The sequence below is a fragment of the Alosa sapidissima genome, chromosome 16 (assembly GCF_018492685.1).
Source record: "Alosa sapidissima isolate fAloSap1 chromosome 16, fAloSap1.pri, whole genome shotgun sequence".
In the NCBI taxonomy this organism is placed as follows: Eukaryota; Metazoa; Chordata; class Actinopteri; order Clupeiformes; family Clupeidae; genus Alosa; species Alosa sapidissima.
In genome coordinates, this window is record NC_055972.1 from 11,773,614 (window position 1) to 11,798,077 (window position 24,464).

General features: G+C 42.9%; 1 protein-coding gene across 7 annotated transcripts in view; it reads left to right on the forward strand.

Annotated features, from left to right (window-relative positions):
• The first annotated feature begins 12,220 nt into the window (after positions 1-12,220).
• The window catches only part of klhdc3 (kelch domain containing 3), a 31,679-nt gene continuing 19,435 nt past the window's right edge, over positions 12,221-24,464 (forward strand). Inside the window, exons 1-8 of one of the 7 annotated variants that reach the window (XM_042065538.1) lie at positions 12,221-12,328; positions 14,860-15,113; positions 18,400-18,576; positions 18,909-19,030; positions 19,680-19,751; positions 21,295-21,508; positions 22,529-22,615; positions 23,700-23,808. In XM_042065538.1, coding sequence (XP_041921472.1) covers positions 14,960-15,113; positions 18,400-18,576; positions 18,909-19,030; positions 19,680-19,751; positions 21,295-21,508; positions 22,529-22,615; positions 23,700-23,808 — 935 coding nt within the window. In that variant the 5' untranslated portion in view covers positions 12,221-12,328; positions 14,860-14,959. The other 6 variants (XM_042065539.1, XM_042065537.1, XM_042065540.1 and 3 more) reach the window with 6 other exon arrangements.

Genomic DNA, 24,464 nt, shown 5'->3' on the forward strand with positions numbered 1-24,464 from the left:
TCAGACAGACTGGACAGAGTGTTACAGAAGTTTGCATACACGTGTGTGCAGATATACATATTGCACATACACTGTGACACACACACACACACACACACACACACACATGTAAAGTTTGTTTCTTGGGAGACAACCTAATTAGCCAGATATGTCCTATCACGCAGCTGGGGGGAGACAGTCTAGACTTTTATCTCTTGGATAGTCTTGCTTGCAGCATTTTTATTTAATGAGTGAATAAGCAATAATTTCAAAGATAAAGACTGGATTTAGCAAGTAGCTTAGTTGATTTAATGAGCTTTAGAATTTCTTTTTCAAACAATATTTTATCCAAACTAAATACTTAAAATAACAAACTTGAAAAGTGCCTTAAAAACACACATACTCATAAAACCTTGACAAATTACAAAAGAAAACATCAAAGGCTATGCTCTCACAGAGATTTTATCTACGCTTTCAGGAAATTAGAAGGCCATTACATATTTTTAAAAATATGAGCTGGGGATTACGTTAATCATCTGATATAACTATTACCACGAGTAGAGTTTGTCAAAGTCAAAGATTATACAACTCACCACATGTACAAACCTGATAGACAGTATCTGCTGTACACATGGCACGATACGAGTCCAAAGGAAGAAAAGTTGAAAAACGTAATAATGCCTGCCTCCACCACCCACTTGCCCATAACTGTGCCTTTGATTTCTACATCTCGTTAAAATGCTATTAATGGTCTTTTTATTTTTATAGCTATGAGTGTCTCTAACCTCTCTCACCCTCTTCCTCCCTCCAAGCAAAACACAAAAGGCGGATAGGGCAGCTTTAGACACTCGTTGCTGTTGACTGTTCAGGGACGAGTCGGAGAGCCAAATTGTTGTTTGCTTTCAAAGACCCTGTCACACTTGATTTGAACCAGGTGTGATGGGAAGCTTGAAGTGAATGAGGCCATTGCTACTCCTGCTTTTTATTCCTCTCCTCTGGCATACGTGTTTGGTACAACTATCTTTCAAGTGCTCCTGCAGGAGTGTCCAACATGATCTAAGCCACTGGAGACTCTGGTAATTGTTAAATCATTAGATAAAGGCAGCATATGGTGTGAGTGGAAACATTAAACCATATTTGCGTATCATATGCATCCAACCACATGACATATCTTAGTAGCCAATAAAACTTTTTCATATTGCAGATTTTATCCATGAGTGCAGACATGATCTAATAAAGTCTGTGTAAAAGTAATGTGGTGACCACACTTCTAAAGGACTTTTTAGACAAAATTTTTGTGTTAAACCGCGTTGCATCTTTAGTGTTGATATTAATGCTTTCAGATGGATTTTTGCAGCAAGCTGTAGCTGGTATGCATGATATCATGCCCTCCCAAGACGATGGGAGGAAATGGGCTTGGGTATACTTTATTAGGCACGCCAAATTCACAGTCCTGTGCAGAGAAGAACTGATGGGGTCTTTATAGGATAACCTCACTAAAGAGAATTGTGGTGATCGTGGTGGTTGGAACACAGTTTTCATTTCCTTCAGTTATCAGCACTGAGGTTTTTTTTAATTTGTTTTAATTGAGCTCTTTTGCTTCCTCTTTACTTTGTTATTTACAGAGTACTAAGTCAGTAATTATTTAACAAGCAGTTTTGTTCATAATATATGTTTTGTGCAAGTTTTATCAAACACTATGAAACAAACAATGGTACATGGTCTGAAGTTAAACCAGGCTTATTATATTGTGAGAACTGGGCACAATGTTGCTTGACCATAATATTCATAAATCATCACATGTTCTTAACCAGAGGGAACACATTGTGCTGTGAAAGGAAATGACATCACCATGGAACATCAAACCTACACTTACTCTGTAGGAGAAGAAAAGTGGCCTGGTCCTCTGTGACCCAGATGTATCGCAAAACACATTGTCAGAAAACATCAAAAGACTAACTGTAACAAATAATTACGTGTGAGTTTATTTGAAGGACTAAAATCTGGCCACAGTTTAGATTTAACAAAATCCAGAAGCTGCACTATGTTCTGTAACCAAGTCATCTCTATTTGACTTGTTTATTTTCTGAAGGGAGAGTTAACACATGTAACGAAGGTATACTTTGCATGTGTAGTCATGTCACATTTTTAGCTTGAATTGGCTGAATCTAGATGACTGGTTTACTTTGCTCAACCTTGCCCACTCACTACATTGTTTAAATGGTCAGGAACTGACACAGTTTAAGTGTTGCCTGCCAACAGCAAGTGCTAACACAACATAGACAAAAAGGGGCGACTGTTTGACTTGTCAAGCTTGTGAATGGTGAAAGCCAGTGAAAGTCTGAAAAAGAAAAAACAAAAGCATGAGCAAACTGAGAAAGCAAAAGGAATACATTGGAGGAGAAACAGCAGAGCCATAAAATTTGTTGAGCAAGTGTCTTGTTTATCTTGAATTCCAGTGTTGTGAGATCATCACAGCATGTCCTTGTCATGACACTCAGCGTGTAGAGGGTTTCAGTTCTCGCCTTTCCACTCCGCCAGGAGGTTTTGTTGCAGAACCATTCATGTGAAAGTGGGGTTATTTTGTATTCACACACTAATGGTTTGTTGTAATAGTTTACATTCAGCGACCTGTGACTTTAGGAGGGATATTTACTTGTTGTTGTTTTGTGTTTGTGGGTATTTGAAAAATCATACACGACAGCCACCGTCGACACTCCATGAGACTCACACCACATTCCCAGAGTCCCATCCATCCAATCAGAAAACACCAAAGGCACACATGAACACACCCATGATGCACACACACACACACACACACACACACACACACACACACACACACACACACACACACACAAACACACACACACACACACACACACACACACACACCCAAAGCAAACACAAACTGACAAAGCTGTGCTTCTGTGACTGGCTCTGGCCTGCAGGCATGACATCATCCTTTTATCGTTGAATTAATACCCTCAGAAACGTGCAGCAGATATGTGCCATGTGACGCTCCCAAAGCGGAGAGGCATGCCACACGCCTGACGTTTTCACACACACCTGGACCACCACAGCTGAGGGTCCTGTTTCACCAAGAAGATAGTAAGAAGAGCAGAGGACAGAGAAAGAGAGGGAGATGGAGGGAAAAGAAGGGAAGAGAGGGAGAGAAAGAGAGAATGATGAGGAAGAGAGAGAGAGAGATGATCTCATCTACCACATAATAGCATTGCTGTCAGTCATTGGTTTCTGTTCAAAGGGGCTTGATAACAAGAAAAAGGGAATGATAATCAAGGTAACAAATATAGCACTGGCAACCAACGGGGCACAAACTGTGCATATGTCAGTTCCGTGGAGGAAACATTCCGCGTATGTGAGAACACACCAAGATCATCTCACTGTGCAATGTGTTCGCAAGAGAACATTTTTCTATGGCGTATGAAAAATCACTGTTTGGTTCACAGATGACATTCCTCCCTGTCAAACTAAACCTGCAAGCAAGCCTCAGCCACATTCACAGTCAGATATTCACTAACTGAAGCGATGCAGGTTGCTTGTATTATCCATGCTTTTATTATGTGCTCATACCATAAACAGAACCTGTACCACAGAAGTCCATCAGGATAGCTTGAAGTCATGAGGATAATATGTAGTACAACCAGTTTCATTGCATTGCAGTGTTTCTTATTACTCGGTCAGAGAAGACAAGCTGCATTGCTTAGAATCAAATGCCTGCAATCATAGGCTATACTGTAGACCAGTGGTTCTTAAACTGGGGGTCGCCAAAAATGTTGGAAGGGTTGCAGAATGATTTGCATTAAAGGCATTTTTCTAAATGTGTTTTAGTCAAAGGTTGCCATTGACATAATGCCTTAGGCGTTGACATGGCTTATCTATGAGAGAAGACATTTTCTGCCTCTGCTTCCAATGCCCATCTCACAAAATTTCGAAACCAAATTCCGCCGGTTAGAGAGACGGGGGTCGTGAGACTTGGCCCATGTTTTTTGGGGGGTCGCCAGACAAAATTTTAAGAACCAATGTGTTAGACTTCCATTCTAAACACAATAGGCCTACTCTCTCCACCTGGACCCTGTTGCTGCTGTAGTGAACACTTATACAGTTACAGAGCATGGAACCTTCCAGACGGAGTGTGTCACCCAAAGTAAGCAGTGAGGCGGTAGGTCACACCGGCGGCTACTCCACACACGGTCGTGGAGGTAATCTATGCACAGTCAGCAGCTTTCGACCCCTCTGAGTCACATCGTGGGTCTCGGGAGCGGGCCGGACCACCGGGGGAGATTATTACAGTTTTTCTCAAATGGCGGCACTATGCGGGGCCAAAATGACTGCTCCATGACACCACTGTGACCGTGCCAAGACACTGACACCGGGAGAGTGTTCTGGAAGAGTTACAGGCTGTTCATTTGAGAAATCAGGGAGAGGGAGAAATGGAGAAAAGATAAATAAGGCTAGAACATACTAATGGCTTGAAGGACATTTTAAAGTAGTTTTGAGTGTGGGAATAACACAAAGTTCTTTTTTTTAGTTATACATAACACTGAAAAAACATCTGGATGAGGAAAACATCTTAGATCTAATAAATATCAGTTATTTTGGTTGTGTCTATTTCTATCTACATTTTACAATGAACAACAAATAAGGGAGAGAGGGTTTAGGGATATATAAAATAGGTCAAAACTGTCCATCATGTGAAAAGAATTTTGTAACATTATGAAGGCATTGCTGAACTCATAAGGAAAAATAATGAAATAATGTTAAGTCTAATTTTACATGATCTAAGCCTCTGTAATTTACCAGACCCCACAGTCACACAGGCCTCTGTGTAGCACTGTTTCAAGCTGTACAAACCCCCAGTCATGCAACATGACGCAATCATCTATTTCTGATTCATACAGACAAATGGCCAAAACTCAATTTGATGTTTGTCTTGTTTCTGACTAAAGAATCACTTCTGAACAATGTATGCATTTACAGGCACACACAAGTCCCAAAGGGACGTATTCAAGCAACGTTTTCAGCAACTTTGGTCATGGAGTTGACAGAGTTGAGCTACACTGAAGCTAATTTGTCTTCTGGTTTCAAGTACTGTAAATAGTCCAGTGTTTTTTAGCATTCATGCCCTCAGCAGAATACTCAGTCAAACGTCTAAGCAAGCATTGTCCCCTCCCAACTTCCTCTCCATGCAATCGGAAGTAAGCCTCAGGTAGCAATCAGGAACAGAGGAAATTGCCATGGATGAGGTCGCTTTATCATGTGACATCATGGCGTCCAAGAGGTCCAAGTGCTCCGACGGCAGAGAACTATTTCCTCCATATCAAAGCCTTCGAGGACCCCTCTCAAGGAGCTGGGGCGAAAGCTGGACCTTATTTTCTCCATGTTCAGAAAATATCAATCACTTTGATAGGGGGACTTAACCTTCAACCTGTGATGTCATCCCAATGGCAGTTGGGGTGATGTGATCCTGTATTATGAGGCAAAGTTACGGCGGCCACTTTGATTTATTAGCAACATAAGGGGCTTTAATTAAATGCATGGACACAGCTGCTGGCCTGGCATATGTTCTCAATGTATTTTGCATGCATGAATGGATGAGGAGAAGAAAAACCTCTAACCAGCTCTTTTTTTATCTTCACAAAACAGGTAGGCCTGTATATTTGAACACATGCGGAAAACTTTGTTGGTTTGATGTTTGAAAGTCTGCTTGATGCTGTTTGAAAAATGTCCTGCTGCACCATGACACCTCCTGGGGTTAATTTGCTGTACTATCCTTGCAGTGTAATTAACTCTGACGTGCCCGACACCCACATTGTATCTGCTAAAACATTAGCTAAAAGGAAGGAGAGAACACTGAGTAGGACATTCTCACCTGGGCACGAAGCCTTGAATTCGCTCTGACGCAAAAGCCAAGCTGGACGAAGCCAAGCGCACATCTTGAGTCACGCCTGAATGGCATTACCATTACAAATTGCTTCAATTTTGCTGGTGGAGTCCTTTTCTCCAAGGTGTCTAATGTGAGGTAAACAATCAATTACTTACAAATAAGTGTAGTGGAGGAGAGTCTCAAAGCTTTTCCAGCTGTTTACCCTCCTCCCTCCCTCTGACAGCCTGAGAGGCCTGCCATCTTTCTTTTCTTGGTTTCCTCCTCCTCCTAAAACTAATCTAGGGCAAGCATAGCATAGCAATACAACAGATTACCTAATGCTTTTTGACACATGATGTCAGCATGTTAAATCCCACCAGAGTGGTGGGCCTTACGTAAGGACATTGGGTTGCAGTTCCATACTCGTTGAATCAGAATCCTGAGTGTCCATCATGTCAGCTAATGGAAGGGGAATGTGATGACCTCAGAGCTGACACCACGCTGGGTCAGTCTCCGACCCCGAAGCCTTCAGCGCTGGAGGAACTATCAGTGTGCAGACTGAGAGACAGAGCGGTGATCAGTGACCAGGTTTTTGTGACCAATTGTGCTTGTCACATCAGAATACACTTAAAACAGCTAAGTGTGAATTCAGTAGTAGGTATGAGTTCAATGTGGGTTGCCATTAGAAGTTCCTACACTTCCCCCCATGGTTTAAACAACCTCAGGGCAGGTGCATTGTTCTCAGTGTGTGTTTGCACATGCAAAAGAGCAAGCACATGTGCATTTGTTTTGCACAAGGCAATGGTGTAAGGATTCTGTCCATCAACACTCTTGGAGCAGGTGGTGGTAGATAAAAAAAAAAACACACACACACACACACAGAGCCAACTGTCACCCTGAGAATCAGGGGATGGTTCCAATGGACAAAAAATAGAAAGTGTGTGTCTAAGCATTTGTTGGACTACTGTGTCAGTTGTCTTTTCTATCAGATGGTGGGGCCGAGGCTCACGATCAGCTGCAGACTATTAAAGCTCCAAGGAACCAAGGATTCTCAACAGTGTTCCTGGACCCAGCGTCTGACCACGAAAACACTCTATCCATCTTCACTTCAAGAACACCAGAGAGAAAACATAAACTGAAAAATGGGCCTTATTAGCTAAGTCAGCATGGTCAACTAATAAAGAGGGTCACTGATGAGTTCTGTCAAGAGAAAGATGAAAAACATGCAAGGCATTAAGGCCCAGGAGTTAGACTGATTTCCACAGACCTACAGCAGTCTTCTGTTGAAATGGGTGCTTTCTCAATCGGGTTGTTCATTGTTCAACTCTGACGCAAAGAAGTGCTTTGTAGCTATTTTGTTTGCAATACATCTAAACCTCAAATACATGTATTAAACATATCATTTGGTGTTAATTAAAAGGCTCTGACACATAATAACAAAATGTCTTTTTTTCCAAAGAAACCCAATGGAGACACGTAGAATGACACACCACACATGTTGAGTTATAGAGGTGTGATGCCCCCTTTTTTCCTTCGCCATCACCCTGAGATGATGAGAGTGGGCTGAACTCAATCAGAGCGGCAGATGAAGATCAAGAACATACCGATCCCGCATGCTGAAAAAAGGAACAGTGTTCATTTAATCCCCCCCCCCCACACCATAATCACACACACACACCAAATTAGGGGAAAATGTATGATTCAATCATGTTGCCCTGAAATTAGATCATGCTATGTGACATCATCTTGGGTTGCTTGCTCTCTCACTCACTCCTGCTCTCTCTGTTGATTGCACTCTGCTTTATTCACACTAATGTTCACTCAGTCATTCACTCATTTTCTGGCTGTTTCTTTTGCCTTGGCAATATAATACTTAGTACTCGCCTGACCTAATAAAAATATATCAGTAGGCTATGGAGGATAAAATGCCACATGATCAACAGTGTCATAGTATACACAAAGCTTTTAAATGAGTTGGATGCTCATACCTGTCGAGCATGGGTTGCATTTTTGTATGGTGTGCTCATATTGTTCTTTGTGTGCAGTTTTACCAAAGTGATGATGATTGGACTTCATAGTTGCATAGCTGAGTCCTGCAATGATGATGAATGATACTGTAATGACATTCTGAAGAATGAAATGAGGTCTAATTAGACTGAAAGGACATGAGCAGGACATAATTAATTGGTGTTAGATAGGATAGATAGATACTTTATTGATCCCCAGGGGAAATTCAAGAAATAAACTTCGCTGACAAACTATGATGGTATGACCCACAGAAGCTATGACTTTCTCCTACTCTCTGTGAAAGTGTTTATTTGCCTCTACACAGGATTTACTGCTGCCTGTGGCAAGGCCCTCTTCCTCCATGTCCACAGTGGCTAGCAGAAACGTCAACTAGACAGACCGCTCTCGGGCCGTGGCCGAAGCCTTTCCTGCCACAGCGCATTTCAGAGCTGTGCCATCATGGGGTTTGACCGGGGCGGACAGGCCAGCCCACACTGAGGGAACAACTGTTGGTTTTAGCAGTTGTTTTTGACTCGCATTCTCTCATCACGGTCGCAATCCTGAAGAGGGTGGACAGGACAGGGAAGATTGTGTTCAGAGAAGGCAGAGCCACCGTGTGCAGGAAATAGGAGTGTAGCCACACATAGTCACAAATCCAACTGGGTGTTTCAACATGGTCATATATGGGACACAGACATGCACACACTCAGGCAGGTGGTCTTAAGTGCTTCAGTTACATGACAAAAAGAATAGCATAACTGTTACTAACATTTTCCTTACATACCATTATTCATAACATTACAGGAAAATATTATAATGGTTATGGTTATGGTTATGGATTTAGCAGACGCCTTTGTCCAAAGCGACACATAAATACAAAACAACATAATAATATTTAAAATTGAACAGGGAACAGATTAAAATGTAGGTCAAATATAGTAAGGAGAATAGTTGTAGTACACAATAATATCAATTCAAGCAATAGCCTAATAAAAAGCAATGTAAAAAAGGGGAAAGGCAATAATAAAACAATAATGTCAATTCAATCAATAACATAAAAACAATGACATGCTAAGACTACATTAAGGAGAATATCAATAATAAACAATAATGTCAAATTAATTAACAGCCCAATTAAAATAAAACAACATTATATAAACCATAACACATAAGCGCTTAAACAACTAAGTATATGTTGAATAGGAATGTCTTTAGACCCCTCTTAAACGACCCAAAACTACCACAGGAACGGAGAGCACTGGGCAGTTCATTCCACCAACATGGAACCACTGAAGAAAAGAGTCTGGAATTAGACCCAGTTTTCATGACTGGTCGACACAACATACGCTCACCAGAAGACCGCAGTGGGCGGTTGGGGATGTAAGGCTTGATTATTGAATTAAAATGACTAGGAGCAGATCTAGTTAGTGTCCTATAGGCCAAAGTGAGAGATTTCTTTCATAATGAAACAGTTTGGCCAAAAGTAATTCTTCGAGATAACGGGGAGACCAGACCGTGTGTCAGAACCACAACAAGTAACTCTGAATCAAGGGGGCCTGTGACATGAATGACATGAGTGTTGAGCTGAATCATATTCCTCTTTTCAATTCAGGAAAACCATTTCCACTATAGTGAAAGATGGTACATGTACACAATACTTTCAATGTAAGGACATTCATTGTCAACAGCTGGACCAACATTTAACAAAGTTTTCTTCCTGCCCTTGGGTTGTCTTGTTACTGAAATAAATGCTGATTGTGATTTTGGTAATGCACCACATGACGAAGTCTGTTGTTGAAAATAGATCCCCTGAGGTTAATGCCTTTATATGTTCAAAGACATCTTGTTTTTAGTTGTGTGGCCTGTGGTTGTCAGGCCAAGAGCGCTTTAACTTTGACTACACTGTTCAGGCAGAAGGCAGCTGTTCTGGGGTCTGAGAGGAGGACAATCTTGCCATTGTCTTGGTGGCTAACAGCTGGCATAGGGTCAGAATGCCTCCACTCATGATCAGCCAATCAGATCTCTCCCTCAGGGAGCATGGCCCTTGGGCATGGACTGTGTGACATATTTAGGGGCAGCTGAGACCACACCTCTCACTTGCCCCACCTACTAATCACCTGTGCCAGTTGTCTCCTCAGAGAATGTGCTGTCCTACCCATAAGAAACATGGCATCTGAATGTCAAAAACTCAGACAGCTGACATTCTTAATGAACAAACTAGCTATATCCCACCATCTCTATGAAAAATGTGCCAGAACGACCACAAATTGATGTGATATGAAATTCAATATGCTAGATATGACAAAATGATATATGTATGGAAGAAATACTGCTCATCTGAACAAATGCTTACACTCAGATACTTTTCAGTTGTTTAGACAGAAAGCGGAGTCTCTTGATATTCATAAAATATTCGCAATATGTTTTTGGAAACTATAAAAAAGGCCTTTCTGATATGTAACAAGGCTTTTAAATTATTTTCAAAACTTGTTTTGTTATATAGCATTTAGAATATCAACCTTGGTGTGTTTTGTCTTCCATAACCTCTATTCCTTTTTGAGAAAAGACCATCAACCAGCATCTGCAGTCATTGCAGCTTTAATCCAAAAAGTTGTAATAACATTCCATGCTGTGCCACTCCTTGCCCCACATCACTGTTCTGAACTGCCATTGAGAGCATCATGGACCACTGCATGTAAAACATTTAATGATCAAATACTTTCAAATACGAAAACACTGCCTCACAAACTTGAAAATAAAATAGTGGCATAATCACTCTTAAATATAGACACATTGTACATTTTCCTGAATTCTGAACAGAACAAAAAAAAAATCCTCAAATTACAATCCTATGTTCAAACATTTGGAAGAAGCACATTTTTGTCAGTTGCTATCCCAGACATTATGACCTCTGTAGTAGAACCTAAAGGTCATGATCACAATTCTCCCATCAAACTCAGTTGGACAGAGCATGGTAGCCTAGCAACTTGGTGGCTCAGTCACTCTCACAGCCACCAGGATTACATACACCTTTCTCTGCTGCTCTCTGCTGGTCCATTGTGGAAAGCAACCAGTGTTCTGAGACTAACTTGAAACCTATCAAAATCTTAGCCTGGACAAGCCCACCCAGATCTTATGTCAGGGAAATCTAGTCTGGAACGCCATAGTTTATAACCATTTCCTTCAGGCAAGAAAAATGTCAGGCCAATCGGCGACGAGAGGGTAAGACGAAACTGAAACTTATTGTGACAAACAGAAGCAGCAACACCTGCAAACATCAAAAATGTAGTTGGAAAAAAGCAGAAATGTATTTACAGCAAAGGAAGCTCCACATACATTGTTTCCTGACTGTTGATGCTTTGTCGGTTTGTAAAGTTTAGGCGAAGTAGGAAGTAAATTAGGACTCTCTGGTGAATGATTGGTATGGCTGGACCAATGATTTCAAAGTTAGTGCCTGCCGCGATGCAGGTGTCACCAGACTATTCACTTCATGAATGAGTTTGGATTATTTCCAGGCTATCAAAATCTATCACCAAGCCAACATTTCTCACAATAAGACCTAGTCAAAATTCTTCATGAAGTAGGCCTAATGATAAGAAATTGGCTACTGATAAATCAGTACATTTGGAATTTGGAAAGATCCCTGTAAATGTAGGCTATGGCAGAATTTGACCATGCATTAAAGTAAAGTCTGAAATGTTCTATTTGAGTGTAGTGGCCTATGCTGCAAATAAACAGATTCACCTGAAAGTCTGAAAATTCACCAGAAATTGCCCTCAGCTACAGCAAGTGACAGCTCTTAAAACCTTCCTGGCGGAAATAGACCTAAGCTACATGTCCATGACCAAGAGACAACAGTTGAAACATCTATTTGTCTAAAATTGATTTGACATTGTCATTAGGCTGCACCTGGATTTTTTCCTTTCAAACAGTAAAGGAAGAAATCCATCAGCGACCTGTCAGTACCAAATTTGGACACTGTGGGGCAGTCAACCTCAATTTCTAAACCGGCTCTGGTAATGTCAATCTGTAGCCTAGAAATCTAGACGCACCAATCTGGTGTGTAGCCATGAAACTTGTGTAGGTCATACCATGAAACAAAAGATGGTAATGTTACCATTTTTAACACGCAAAACTGGTGTCGAACACAGTAGACTAGGTGTCTTATTGCTTGACTGTCTCTAAAAATGCCCTCTATTTGTAAACATATTGCCCTGGAATTAATCTTTTTGTGCATGAATTCCAAATGATACTTTGAGTGACTTTAAATAACTTTTCAGTAGTTAAGATTACTTAACAACTAATGTTAACAACACGAGATTCTACACTCCTGATGCTGCGAGTAGGCAAGGTTGCTCTTTGGAGGAGCTGACTTGTCACTCCACCGTAAACATTCTACGTCACGAAGGCCAAGTGAAGTTAAGGGAGTGAATCGTCGTCTGTCCTGTTATTAAGGTAACGTTCACGGTAATGCATTTTCGCTTGGTAACTAGCGTTACTTTCAGCTGGCAAGCTACTTTTCATAATGGCAGATGCCGTATGAATGTAATTAGGCAGTTGTTACGGTTAAGTAACACGTATGAGATAGAGGAAAGTGAAACTGGCTAACGCTACAGTTCACTGACCAATTTAACGTTAGCTTTGGCTAGGCAACGTCCAAGTTGTTTGTTGCATCTCATCAAAACCGTAACCTCAGTAACGGTGCATTAAACATAATTTCGCTTTAACGCATTGCATGGTAAAAGTTCACGCAAGCCATTCTTGTAAACAAAGCTGTGAACAAGAAATGTTGACGCTATGGCATTAGTCTAGCCTACTCTAGCCAAGATTTTGAACATTGCAGGCTAGCAGCTAACGTTAACGGATAGCTTCTAGTGGTCAGTTGACGTTAGCTGTTCAATCAAGCAACGTTTATGCTAACACAAGTACACTGGTGACCAGAATATTATCAGAGCGTTTTTGCAAGGGAATCCAAAGCCACTGCTTGTGCTTTGCAAACAAAGTCGGATTACATCTGTCAAAGGGATTTATGCGGAGAGGTAATGTATTATTCTATCGTTAACGTTACTTTTCCAATGCTAACTAGCTATGGCTAGCCACCTGTTCATACGCTGGGAAATCGGTAACGTTAACTTAACTGTTAATGTTGATGATCTCCCTTAGACGTTTTAATAATCTCGTTATTGAACTCCGCACAGTAAATTACAACTATACGTTTGGTGAGTCGACTTTAGTTACTGTCAACCATAGATACATTAACGTTAACACTCAACTCGTCAACCGCAGAGCTAACGTTAACATTGACGTTATTTCAGCTACATTTGACGTTGTTTTGACAATAATCCATCTGAGTATTGATGAACCCAATAAACCGACACTGGCCTTACCTGTTTTTGAACAGTTTGTAACTGTTGTTGTTAGCTATGCTGCGCTATTTATGACATTCGACCTCGTCAGCTTGATTTAAAACGGTTATCAAGCAAGTAGCTGCTAGCTGCTGAACGTTACAGAATAGCTTTTTGGTGGTAGTTAGCATAGTTAACGTTAGCTTGCTAATCAGACAGTCATGGCGTGTATGGCTATACATTCCTTTTAAAAATGTACAATTTATAGGCGAACTCATTTTGTGTTTTTAAGCGCACATGTGACTATTGGCATTCCACAGCATAACAATCCAGCATTAATTTCATAGTGTCAAAGGTTAAATCAGAGGACCAGCAGTGTTGTTCAGGTGAAATGCTGCACTGTTTGTAAATACAGGCCTGGTTGAAGTTATCATGTGAGTGTTTTATGAAGGAAACAGAAGGCTGGAGTTAACTAGAATAGTCGACTATTTTAATTATCCGCAGCTCATGTTTCCAGTGACTGTTATTTTCTGTTAAGCCCCTCAAGAATGTTGTCTCATAGAGGGTCAAATATAGCCAAGTGTATTTGTATCACAAGGCTATGGTAAATCTCTGATGGTTGTCAGGTGTACGTTTGCGTCATTCATTTTCATTTATTTGCAGTTACTCATTTGTTTGCAGTAATTAATTTTCCTGGTCTTTCTTGGTCAGTGAAAGCATTTTTTTTGTGATTAAGATCTCAAGTGTGCAGTCTAGTCAATCCACTAAGCGAACATAGAATGAGAGACATGACTATAGTGTTGAGTGCATAAGGGTGACCCCCAGCACTTGCCAGAGGGGTGTCAGGTGAAGCCCGGATGATGTCTATAAATCACAAGCTATCATGTTCTAGCTAAATATACTCACTGTCTCTCTCCAGGGCACACACTTCTAGAAACCCTCCCCTGTGCACCTCTGTGCTTAGCCTACACACACATGCACACATGAGCTAACCTTACAGGGGTGCCTTGGGTTTGTGCCCTGGAGCGCAGCGCACCCTCAGAGTGGGACTAGGAAGGAGCTGGATGCATGACCCCAGCTCTGATCTCAAGTCAAAGGGTGCATAGCATTGCGGAGAACTATCTTAACCTGTTAATGTTGAGTGAAGTGTTAAAAAAAGAGACTATTCTTGGTTGATTTTGTACAGGACAAAGAGCCCTCTGTGAGGTTGTGTGAAACCAATGCTTTAATGCTGCGGCTTTGCAACTGAGCTGTGTTTCGTGTTGTGGTTACTGCTTTTTTGAAGTATTCATGAGAACAGGTTTTGCCGTTGGAATGTCTGTGTGGAGGCCTGTTTCTTCTCAGGGGACATAGTTTCGTTCACTGCATTGAGCAGATCTTAGATATGACAGCACGTTGGGGCGTTGTGTTGAGAGAGTGTCACAGTGACTCGAGGTGTGACTGACAGGCCTCTGATTCTTAAAATATCCCACCCTGGACCGTTAGCCCAGGGCTTTAGTGGTGTTGTCATCAGCGTCACCCAGCACCAACAACATGGGAAGGCAACTCCGCCCCTCCTCTGTTCAGGTCTCCTGTGTGTGCTTCTTTCTGTCTCATGGTCCCTCCCCCGTCTCACCCAACCTCACTCTCCCCGCCATACAGGGTCTGGCAGCAGGCACAGCTTGATGGGGCTCATTCCAGGCCTGGGGGACATGGTCTAAGGAGTGACCGGCCGGCAGGGAGGGAGGTGCCCGCGCGTGGGATGTTGCGCTGGTCGGTGCACCTGGAAGGAGGGCCGCGGAGGGTCAATCATGCCGCCGTGGCCGTGGGTCATAAGGTGTACTCGTTTGGCGGGTACTGCTCCGGCGAGGACTACGAGACGCTGCGGCAGATCGATGTGCACGTCTTCAACACAGGTGAGTGGCGCGTGGATATGTGGTGCCATCCTTACCATTAGTGAAGAATAAATATGTCTTTGACATGAATTGAGTGGGGTACACCCACAATTGTGTTTTCTTTGGAGTTAGGAGAGGAAAGAATGTATGAAAGTATATTGCACTGCTAAGAATGTAGAAAGTATATTGCACTGCTGTTTTCATGATGGTGTCTTTGTGTTTGTGTGTGTCCTCTGGGTTCATTAAGATGAAGTGTGTGTCAGTACTGAGGTTGGTTTTTTGCATAGTTGGGTAATATGTATGCCATCGCTTATCTATGTGCCTTTAGCACAGGTCAGGTGCACACTGTGGTAATGTGCGTATGATGAAACACATGAAACTGTTCTTTGATGGTCTAATGATGGCCTAAGCTCTTCAGCAGATAACTGAGGGCTCGAATGTGCTTGCCCAGTGTTTGATTACTCAGAATCTGTACAGGGTTGAAATGTGACCCAGAGATTCTATGGGGTTTTCATTTATCTGCTACCCCCCACCCCCCATGCTGTAGACATAATAGCCTCATGGGTAAAAAGTCCAAAATCCTGTGTTTGCCAGAGGAACACGGAGTACTGCAGTAGGGTTGACAAAGAGGCAGACGTATAACACAGTTTATTGAGTGTTAAAGCAATGAGCTGAAGCAGGTGGTATTGGTCAGTGTTTACCCTACAATGTATTCATCAGCGGCGCAGCGCCGCTGCTGGAATTCAAGCGCCACTGCAAAAAGAGTTGCCTAATTAAAAAAAAATAGACGCAAGTGAACTTCAGGAACAGCTGCCGTTCGTTCAGGTTTCATGTCAACAAATAATAGTAGGCTAACGTTGAAGGCGCAGTCAGGGATTCCACAGGAGATCACTCTTGTTTGTGTTTATGTTTAAGTTTATTAGCAGACGCAATTTTGTGCAAAAAAACGTAGCCTACATTATGTTAACCAAGGAACCAAATTAAACACGCCAGCGAGATAGCTCGCCCCTACCTTCAGTAGCCTATTCCCAGATAAATCCACGCATTGTTTCGTTTTTGTTTGTGATACAGGCAATGCTTTCAAGCCCTGTGTTGCTAACATACCTAGGCTGTGAAACTAAGGTCTAGCTAGCTAGCCTATTGGCGGGTTTAATTGAATTTGAGTAATAGGATACGCAAGCATTTACATCTGAGATAGTTTGTAATTCCTGTAGAGCTCATCAAAATTATAGATATGATACAAGACACTTATCTGCTATAATCCAAGTAAATTTTCTTCGAATTTTTGACCATTTATTTTACCAAATGACATGGGAAACATAATTAATTTCATCCACATATTCTTATGCACCATGCACAACAACGCTACTAAGTTAGCTTAAAACCGTGAGAATCAAGCCAGCGTCAAAGGCCGTCATGGCATTAAAGTGATGGGCACTCAATTCGACTTGCACAGCACCAATACAGTGTAATGGCATGAAAGAGAAGTCTATATAGTTTATAGTGCTGTGCAAAAGTTAAGACACCCATGCTGAAATTGACTAAAGGGAGGAATAAAAACATATTTTGCCTTTTGTCTTAATGCCTTAATTAAAAAAAAATAGGACATCAATTATTTTTAATGCATCATGTATCGTAAATAAATACATTATATATAAATGTCTTAACTTATGCACAGCACTGTATATTCTAAATAGTAATAGTTTGTACAGTGGCCTACAGTGTGGCTAATACTAATAATGTAAATGAAAAAGGTGAAAGAAAAACATGAATAATCCTGTTCAAGTACTGCAATAATCATGCTTGTGTTGATGGTTATGTCATAATTTGTAACTCCATCTGTCCATTTCTTTCACAAAATCCACCAGAAGTCACAATTTAAGGAGTCATTTTTTATAATGTTTGTCTTTTTTTTTGGGGGGGGGGGGGGGGGCTTCCTACGATCAACAGCACCGCTGCTGGAAAAAATTCTAGGGGAAACACTGTTGGTAGTGAGGGTTTGTCGCAACCCCTTGTTGCTCTTTTATTTACCAACACATACTGTACTTTGGATAGCACAATATATTTAAATACAGTACTAATTCTATTTTCCATGGTCCAATTTTAGACTCTTGGCTGGTGGTATCCTTTGTGCATCTCTTTTTCTCTGTGTGTGTGTGTGTGTGTGTCTGTCTGTCTGTCTGTCTGTCTGTCTGTCTGTCTGCATGTTGGAGGTGTGAAGGAAGTTCTTTGCAAGCCTTCTTGACACCTTGATAAAGCACCCCCCTGCTGACCCCGATTGAGGTCTCCTCACCTGTCACTCTGACAACCGCTTTTGCTACTCCAGGTGTCCACAGGCGGTTGTGACCTTGTTTGCACCTAATGTCTCTGGTGAAATTTACAGTTTACATTGCACATGCTTGTTGCATCATATGCACCAGGCATATGAGTAATCTAGGCGTTGTATTTATCCCTTTAGCTTCCTGCCGAGGGGCAAGGCATGTGACTACTCCGCACATGGTGCTAGGCTGGATTGGGCCATAGCAGAGTAGTGAGTTATGACTGCATGCTGATGACTACAGACGTGGCTGCTAGGAGACCAGACCCCACTCTCTGAAAGCACGAGAGCCTGGTGTTTTTAAAGTGGCATGACCCCTGAGACAGCAGACCGCTTAGTGTGTGAGAGTGAAGGGAGGATCTACAGTATGCCATGCCACTTCACCTTAATAGGAAGACGGCCCGGGCCGAACTGGGGTCATGTCAGTGCTGCAAGTCTGGCTCATAAGATGTGCTGATCTCTGAATCTCACGGTCTTGATACTAGGTCGATGACTCATTTGTATCAGTCATGGTGATTTTGAGCAAGAGAAATTAATTAACTCGCAACACATACGCTGGTGGGCCAGTGCACATGTGCTTGTGGTGGGTTTTAAAACGTGTTGGGGCGGTGATGTAATTCTCTCAAGTTCTTTTAATTTGTGAGTTCTTTACTTCAACCTCACCTCGCACTCGGGTTTATTGCTATGTGTTTATTTTAAAAGAGGTTGAATCATGCTTTCTCTTTGTGCGCTTTGTACTTGTAAATATGTGGTTTTAATTCGGAAAGCCAGGCCTTCAGTGATATCACCCCTAGTTGCAGCAGAAATATCACACACAGTCCAGTCTATTTTCCATTTCCCACACACCCACACACCACTTTGAATGATGATGGTGGTGAGGTTGATTCCATCTGTACACAAGCTGCGGTAGATACGGCAGTGTCCATATAATTCTAAGGACCTAAGTTCTAAGGACCTAAGTCCTTTGTTCCTTGTCTGTTCCTCTGCCAGTGTCTCTGCGTTGGACGAAGCTGCCCCCAGTGCGTACAGGAGGCAGGGAGCGTGCCCGAGAGGTGCCCTACATGCGCTACGGCCACACGGCTGTGTTGGTGGAAGACACCATCTACATCTGGGGCGGCCGCAACGACACGGAGGGGGCCTGCAACGTCCTCTACGCCTTTGACGTCAGTAAGTGGATCCCTAACACGCCTACTTGTCCCCCCAGCTTTTATGTTTGTTGTGTTCTCTTTGTAATTGTCACATGCTACTCTTTCTTTCTTTCTTTCTTTCTTTCTCTCTCTCTCTCTCTCTCTCTCTCTCTCTGTTTCTTTCTCTCTCTCATAAACTGATGAACTGTCAGAGGTCTCCCCGAGAGCCTTTATTTAAAGCTTTACACCTTTAACAACAGCATTAGCCCATCTATTATTAGCATATTGAGATTATGCAGTCACTCTTCATGACGTTGACCTTCAAACACTACAGGGTCAAGCACACATTCCCTCCTCTCTTCTCCCCTTTTGCTCCAGACCATCACCGCTGGTTCACACCCAAGATCTCGGGGACGGTCCCAGGGGCACGGGATGGCCACTCCGCCTGCGTCCTGGGCAAAGCCATGTACATCTTTGGAGGCTATGAACAACTGGTGGGTGTCACAGCCAATGCTTTTATTACTCGGCCTTTCTCATCTCCACACTTGCTAATATATGGAAAGCCCTTCGCTAATTCTGCCCTTATTGTCTGTGACTAATCGGCGTGTTGTCAGTGGCAGACACCAGATACCCTTAGTTGAGTCTGTGTTATTGTGGGGAAGGTGATAATCGTCCAGAAAAGACCAGATTAATCAGGAGATTTAGTGAAGGAACAAATGAAGTGTTTAGCTGCTACTCTGTCAGTGTGTGTGCTGCAGCACTGCAGGTGTTTGGGCAGCGTTTATTCTTGGCTGCTTTTGACTTTTACACAACAGTGCACACAGGGAATTTAGCTTGTAGCTTTCAGGTTCAGCTCATGTCCTAAAGCATTCTGTGTGGATAGATTTTAATTCCATAACAGAGTCCGTAGAGTTATGTATTATTCCCTTTGAAGTTGACTTTGATGTCCTTTTTTATGTCAATCTTATGAAGAGGAACGTGGAAAAAAATATCCAGTGTCACTTATTCTTGAGTCACTGTGTGACCTGAAAACTATTATTAGATAGTCTAGTTCTTAGTAACTGTTTTCTTATTGAACAGCATAAAAGACATTTCCTGTAAATTCCCAAAACTAAGCACCAATTGTCTTACTACCTCTTTCAGGCTGACTGTTTCTCCAACGACATCCACAAGCTGGACACCACCAATATGGTCTGGTCTCTAGTCAATGCAAGGGTAAGGAGGATAATCACCTAGCACTTGGTTCTGTTTATTTTAATCAAGGAACACATTTGTATTTCAAAATTCTATTGTACATATTCTAGTCTGTTCATAGTCTATGTTTGTGTGATCATGAGAGCGAGAGAGAGAGAGAGATTAATTGAGAGTGTAATTGAGAGTCAGTGTTCAGTTTTGTGTGCGTGTGTTTAGAGTGGACATGGTTGCACATGAAAGAAAACATGATCTGATAATGCTCAGTGCTGGCACAATGCGGTGCCCCCTTCCGAACCCCCTGTCCCCCCCCCCCCCCCGACTGGCTAATACAGCACACTGGGTGAGTGCCAAGCATTAAGAGCCTAGAAGAGCCCTGTGCACGGGATTATGGCTGTGTATGGATTTGGACTCCCTCTACAGTTGGCCTTTTGTGCTTATGTTTGGTTGTACACGCGGGCCGTGGGTCTCCACACGTGCACGGTTATCTGTTTTGTGTTGTAAGGCACACAATGTTACACTTTGCACGCTGATTTAGTGGAGTAGCATGACTTCATGGGGGACTGGCCTCATTTCGAAGGCAGGTGTTCGAACAAGTGTGACCTAAACGTTAAACCACGACCGTCTCAGTAAACATTTGCCAAACCTGGTGTTTTTTTGTCGTTGTTTTTGTTTGCATTTATGTATCTCCTTTCTTTCTTTCTTTCTTTCTTTCTTTTTTCTTTCTTTCTTTCTTTCTTTCTTTCTTTCTTTCTTTCTCACCAAACCTAGAACAAACTCTTCAGAGGTCTCCTTTTTTTTCTCTCTCTCACACACACACACACACAAACACACACACACACTCTCTCTCTCTCTCTCTCTCTCTCTCTCTCTCTCTCTCTCTCTCTCTCTCTCTCTCTCTCTCTGCTGCCCACTCTGCCTACTTCTTTACTGTCTGTGTCTCATCCTTAAAGAATCCACTATGAGAGAGTGTCATGCATTATTCATGTGGCCAGTGTGTGGAGAGTCCACAGAGCTTGTGTGTGTGTGTCTGGGGGACCATGCTCTGAGGCTAGAGACATCTGAGGCATGCGAGAGGTGCTGCTCAGTTATGGCCGTCACTCACATGTGGAGAAGAAAGTGCCCAATGCTGCCTCTTTGTTCCTCCAGTCATCAGTCACGAAACATCACAAGAGTGCCCTGAATAAACTTCTTTGTGTGTATGTGTGTACGTGTGTGCGCGCACGCACGTGCCTGTGTTTTCAGTATAGGGGTCCACTAGATGGCACTGTCGCTTCAAATCTGAAAGGTCTGTGTTGCCCACAGATTCCTTTTTTCTTAGTTAGAGTTAGACAGACTGGCTGTGCTTTTTTTTTTTTTTTTGTTTACTTTGGCCAACAACACAACCATGTGAACAGCAGTAATAAGCATTGTAATCATTGATTAACACAGAAATGACTTGGCTGAAAAAGATGTGCCAGTAAGCAAAAAACAGAAATGTAGTTCTCCCAACTGCCTGTAATTGAAGTGTAGTGTGTTATGGCTGCCTGGTAAATGCCTGACCTGTTTTGTTTGATGTAACTTTTAGGGTACGCCAGCACGCTGGAGGGACTTTCACTCAGCCACGATCATCGGGACGAAGATGTTTGTGTTTGGCGGCCGGGCAGATCGCTTCGGGCCGTTCCACTCCAACAATGAGATCTACTGCAACAAGATCAAAGTGTTTGACACCGAGACAAACTGTTGGCTCACCACGCCCAACACACAGTTGCTGCCAGAGGGACGCAGAAGCCACTCTGCCTGTGAGGAATACAAACACACACACACACACACACACACACACACACACACACACACACACACACACTCTCTGTCTCTCACTCACTCACTCACTCACTCACTATATCTCTATCTCTATCTCTATCTCTATCTCTCTCTCTCTCTCTCTCTCTCTCTCTCTCTCTCTCTCTCTCTCTCTCTCTCAATGGACTTTAACACTCAATTCTGTGCTGTCAATGAACATTTGTAATTGTCTAAATTTGTGAAAAGTAAGTTGACATTTTTGCATCAGCCTAAAATCTTTTTACTCTTACTTAAAAATGGCAGAAGGCTAAAGTTATAGGCTTGTCTCACTGGACTGTGGTGTCAGCTTTAAGATTTGTATATCAGTATACTTATGTTTACCAAGTACCTCAATGGATCACTTCAATTTCTTCTACACCAGGTGTCCAACATCCACACTCTCCTGTTAGCCAGTGAGTGAGCTAAATGTGCTAGAATTTTCACAACTTGCTCTTGAAACGCTTTATTTGTCACAGTAGCCAGTTTGTCCCTGTCTGGTTATAGCGTCTTATATTAAGTGCTGATTGTAAAAGTGTTGAGGCTGCCCCTTGAAGCTGGGGCGAAAAGAGTAGAGAATGGGATAATGAACTGCCCAACTCAAGTTGTCTGCTCCTCTAATGACTCTGGACACTCTATTAAGCAGCAGAGAATTGACCTGAGAGGAGAACAGTGTATTTCATATCACACAAAACACACACACACACACACACACACACACACACACTCTGAGTCACAGAGGAAATTGAATTTGAGATGACCAGCTTCATTTAAATCACCTCTAGTAGTGATTCACCTCAATAGTTTGCTCTCTTTCTATGTACACACACACACACACACTCACACACTAATCCACTGAGGAAATTGAATTTAAGATGACTAGTTTCATTTAGATCACCTCTAGTAGTGATTCACCTCACTCATTTGCTCTCTTTCTATGTACCCCCCCCCCCCCCCCCCCCCCCCCCCCCCCCCCAATATAGTTGCCTACAATGGAGAGTTGTACATTTTTGGAGGCTACAATGCTCGGCTGGACCGTCACTTCAACGACCTGTGGAAGTTCAACCCAGGTGAGTGAGCCATCCAGAGAAGCTTGGTCACGGCCATTTCTCCTGCATCCTCCCCTCAGTCTGGCCTACTTTCCTCTCTCCCTCCAGCACTTGAGCCAGTGAGCCACTAGGTTTCCATGGCAATCGTGGCAGGCTCACGGACACAGATGGCCTCCTCCTGCCCACAGCTTCCTTTTGCTTGCCTTCCTTTTTGTTTATCTCCAAGATGCTATGACGGCAGCATTTAGCTGTGTTTTTGATATGTTAGCTTGGCCAAAAAAAAAAAAAAAAAGCCTTTTTGTTTTTCATTCTTCCTCTAAAAGAGATGCAATGTTTTTAGATCTGATCGTGGTGAAGCCAATGTTACATGTAGTACATCCCATAGGCCAGTAGATGGCAGCATGAACGCTTCGCTTCAAGCTCACCGCTCTGCTTCACCACTTGGGTGCTGAGTAGCTTGTTGCTGTAGCAACGTGGTGATGCTGTTGTCCTCATGAATGGGCCGGTGTAACCATGCACGGCAAAGAGGGCCTGCCTTATATGGAGTCCTCTGAGGCACACTACACCAAGTCTGCATCAGAGAGAGAGGGAGAGACAGAGAGAGAGGGAGAGGGAGAGATGGGGGAGAACAAGGGCCCAGCTATTTCTGAATCGCTCCTTTTTGACTTCAAGGGCAAAAAGCTCTCTGTCTGTCCTCTTTCTTTGTCTCTTTTCTAAATGTCGAGGAGGAGAACAGTGAATGGACCACAGCCCTTTAAAGGCTGTAAGAAGAAGTGCTTTTGTATCTGTGCTGACGAGACATTGAAAGTAGCTTGAGGAAATAGCACTCTATACTTTTTCAGATTGATGTATTTTTTAATCTATACACTTATCTGTCACTTAAGTCTGTATTCAGGAAATAAGGATGTGTTTTGTGAATTAATCATATTAATCTATGTCATGTAATGGCATTATAAGTAATCTCGACAAACCTTACTGAGACAGCCATGCCAACTGAAGGTAGGCCTTCTTACTACAGGCAGAAGCATTTAACCTAGCTATGGAGAAGGGCTTGAACTGTACAGTTGTGTGACTGCTCTTTATCTGTATCTTAAAATTGTGACAGAGGCTTTCTCGTGGAAGAAAGTAGAGCCCAAGGGTAAGGGGCCTTGCCCTCGGCGGAGGCAGTGCTGTTGCATGGTGGGAGATCGCATCATCCTGTTTGGGGGTACAAGGTAATTTCTTACACTACAATCCCACATAGGACTCTGTCTTCACTGCACTGTCACGGACACACACAATAGCCATGCTCAAACACACATCTACCCCTGCGTTTCAGTGGTGAAGCCCTTGTTAGTACTTGCATTGAGGTAGCATTCATTTGGTCTGTCTTGTCTGTCCCAACAGCTCAGTAGCTCAAGTCAATAGAGGCTGCTGAGAAGGAGTCCTCTAACAAGCCATGATATTTCATTACCTAGAGAGATAGTGGAGGGTGATGAGTACAGATAGGTCCTGGGGCTTCGTAGTGAGCTATGTCTTGTGGCTCGGCTGTCCCAGTAGCTGTGTAAATACAGATTGCTGATTGGCTCCGATAGCCCAGTAGCTTGTTGTAGATGGGGCAGGCTGATAGGCTCAGATGGCCCAGTAGCCGGCGTAGCGAGGTGGCTGACGGCGGCTGCGGGGTTTTTGGGGTGGCTGCAATGGGGGCTGGACAGCCAGCTTTATCAGCCTCGGCTCGCCGTTATCAGCCGAGCCCATGCTGTGCCTGTCTGATTGTGTGAGAGGGAAAGCCCAGGTTTGGGGTGATGGGGGGGGGCAATTGAAGAGCACCAAGGGCCACCCCCCACCCGTCCAGTGCTGTCTGCCCTCTGCAGGAAGAGGTGGCCAGGGC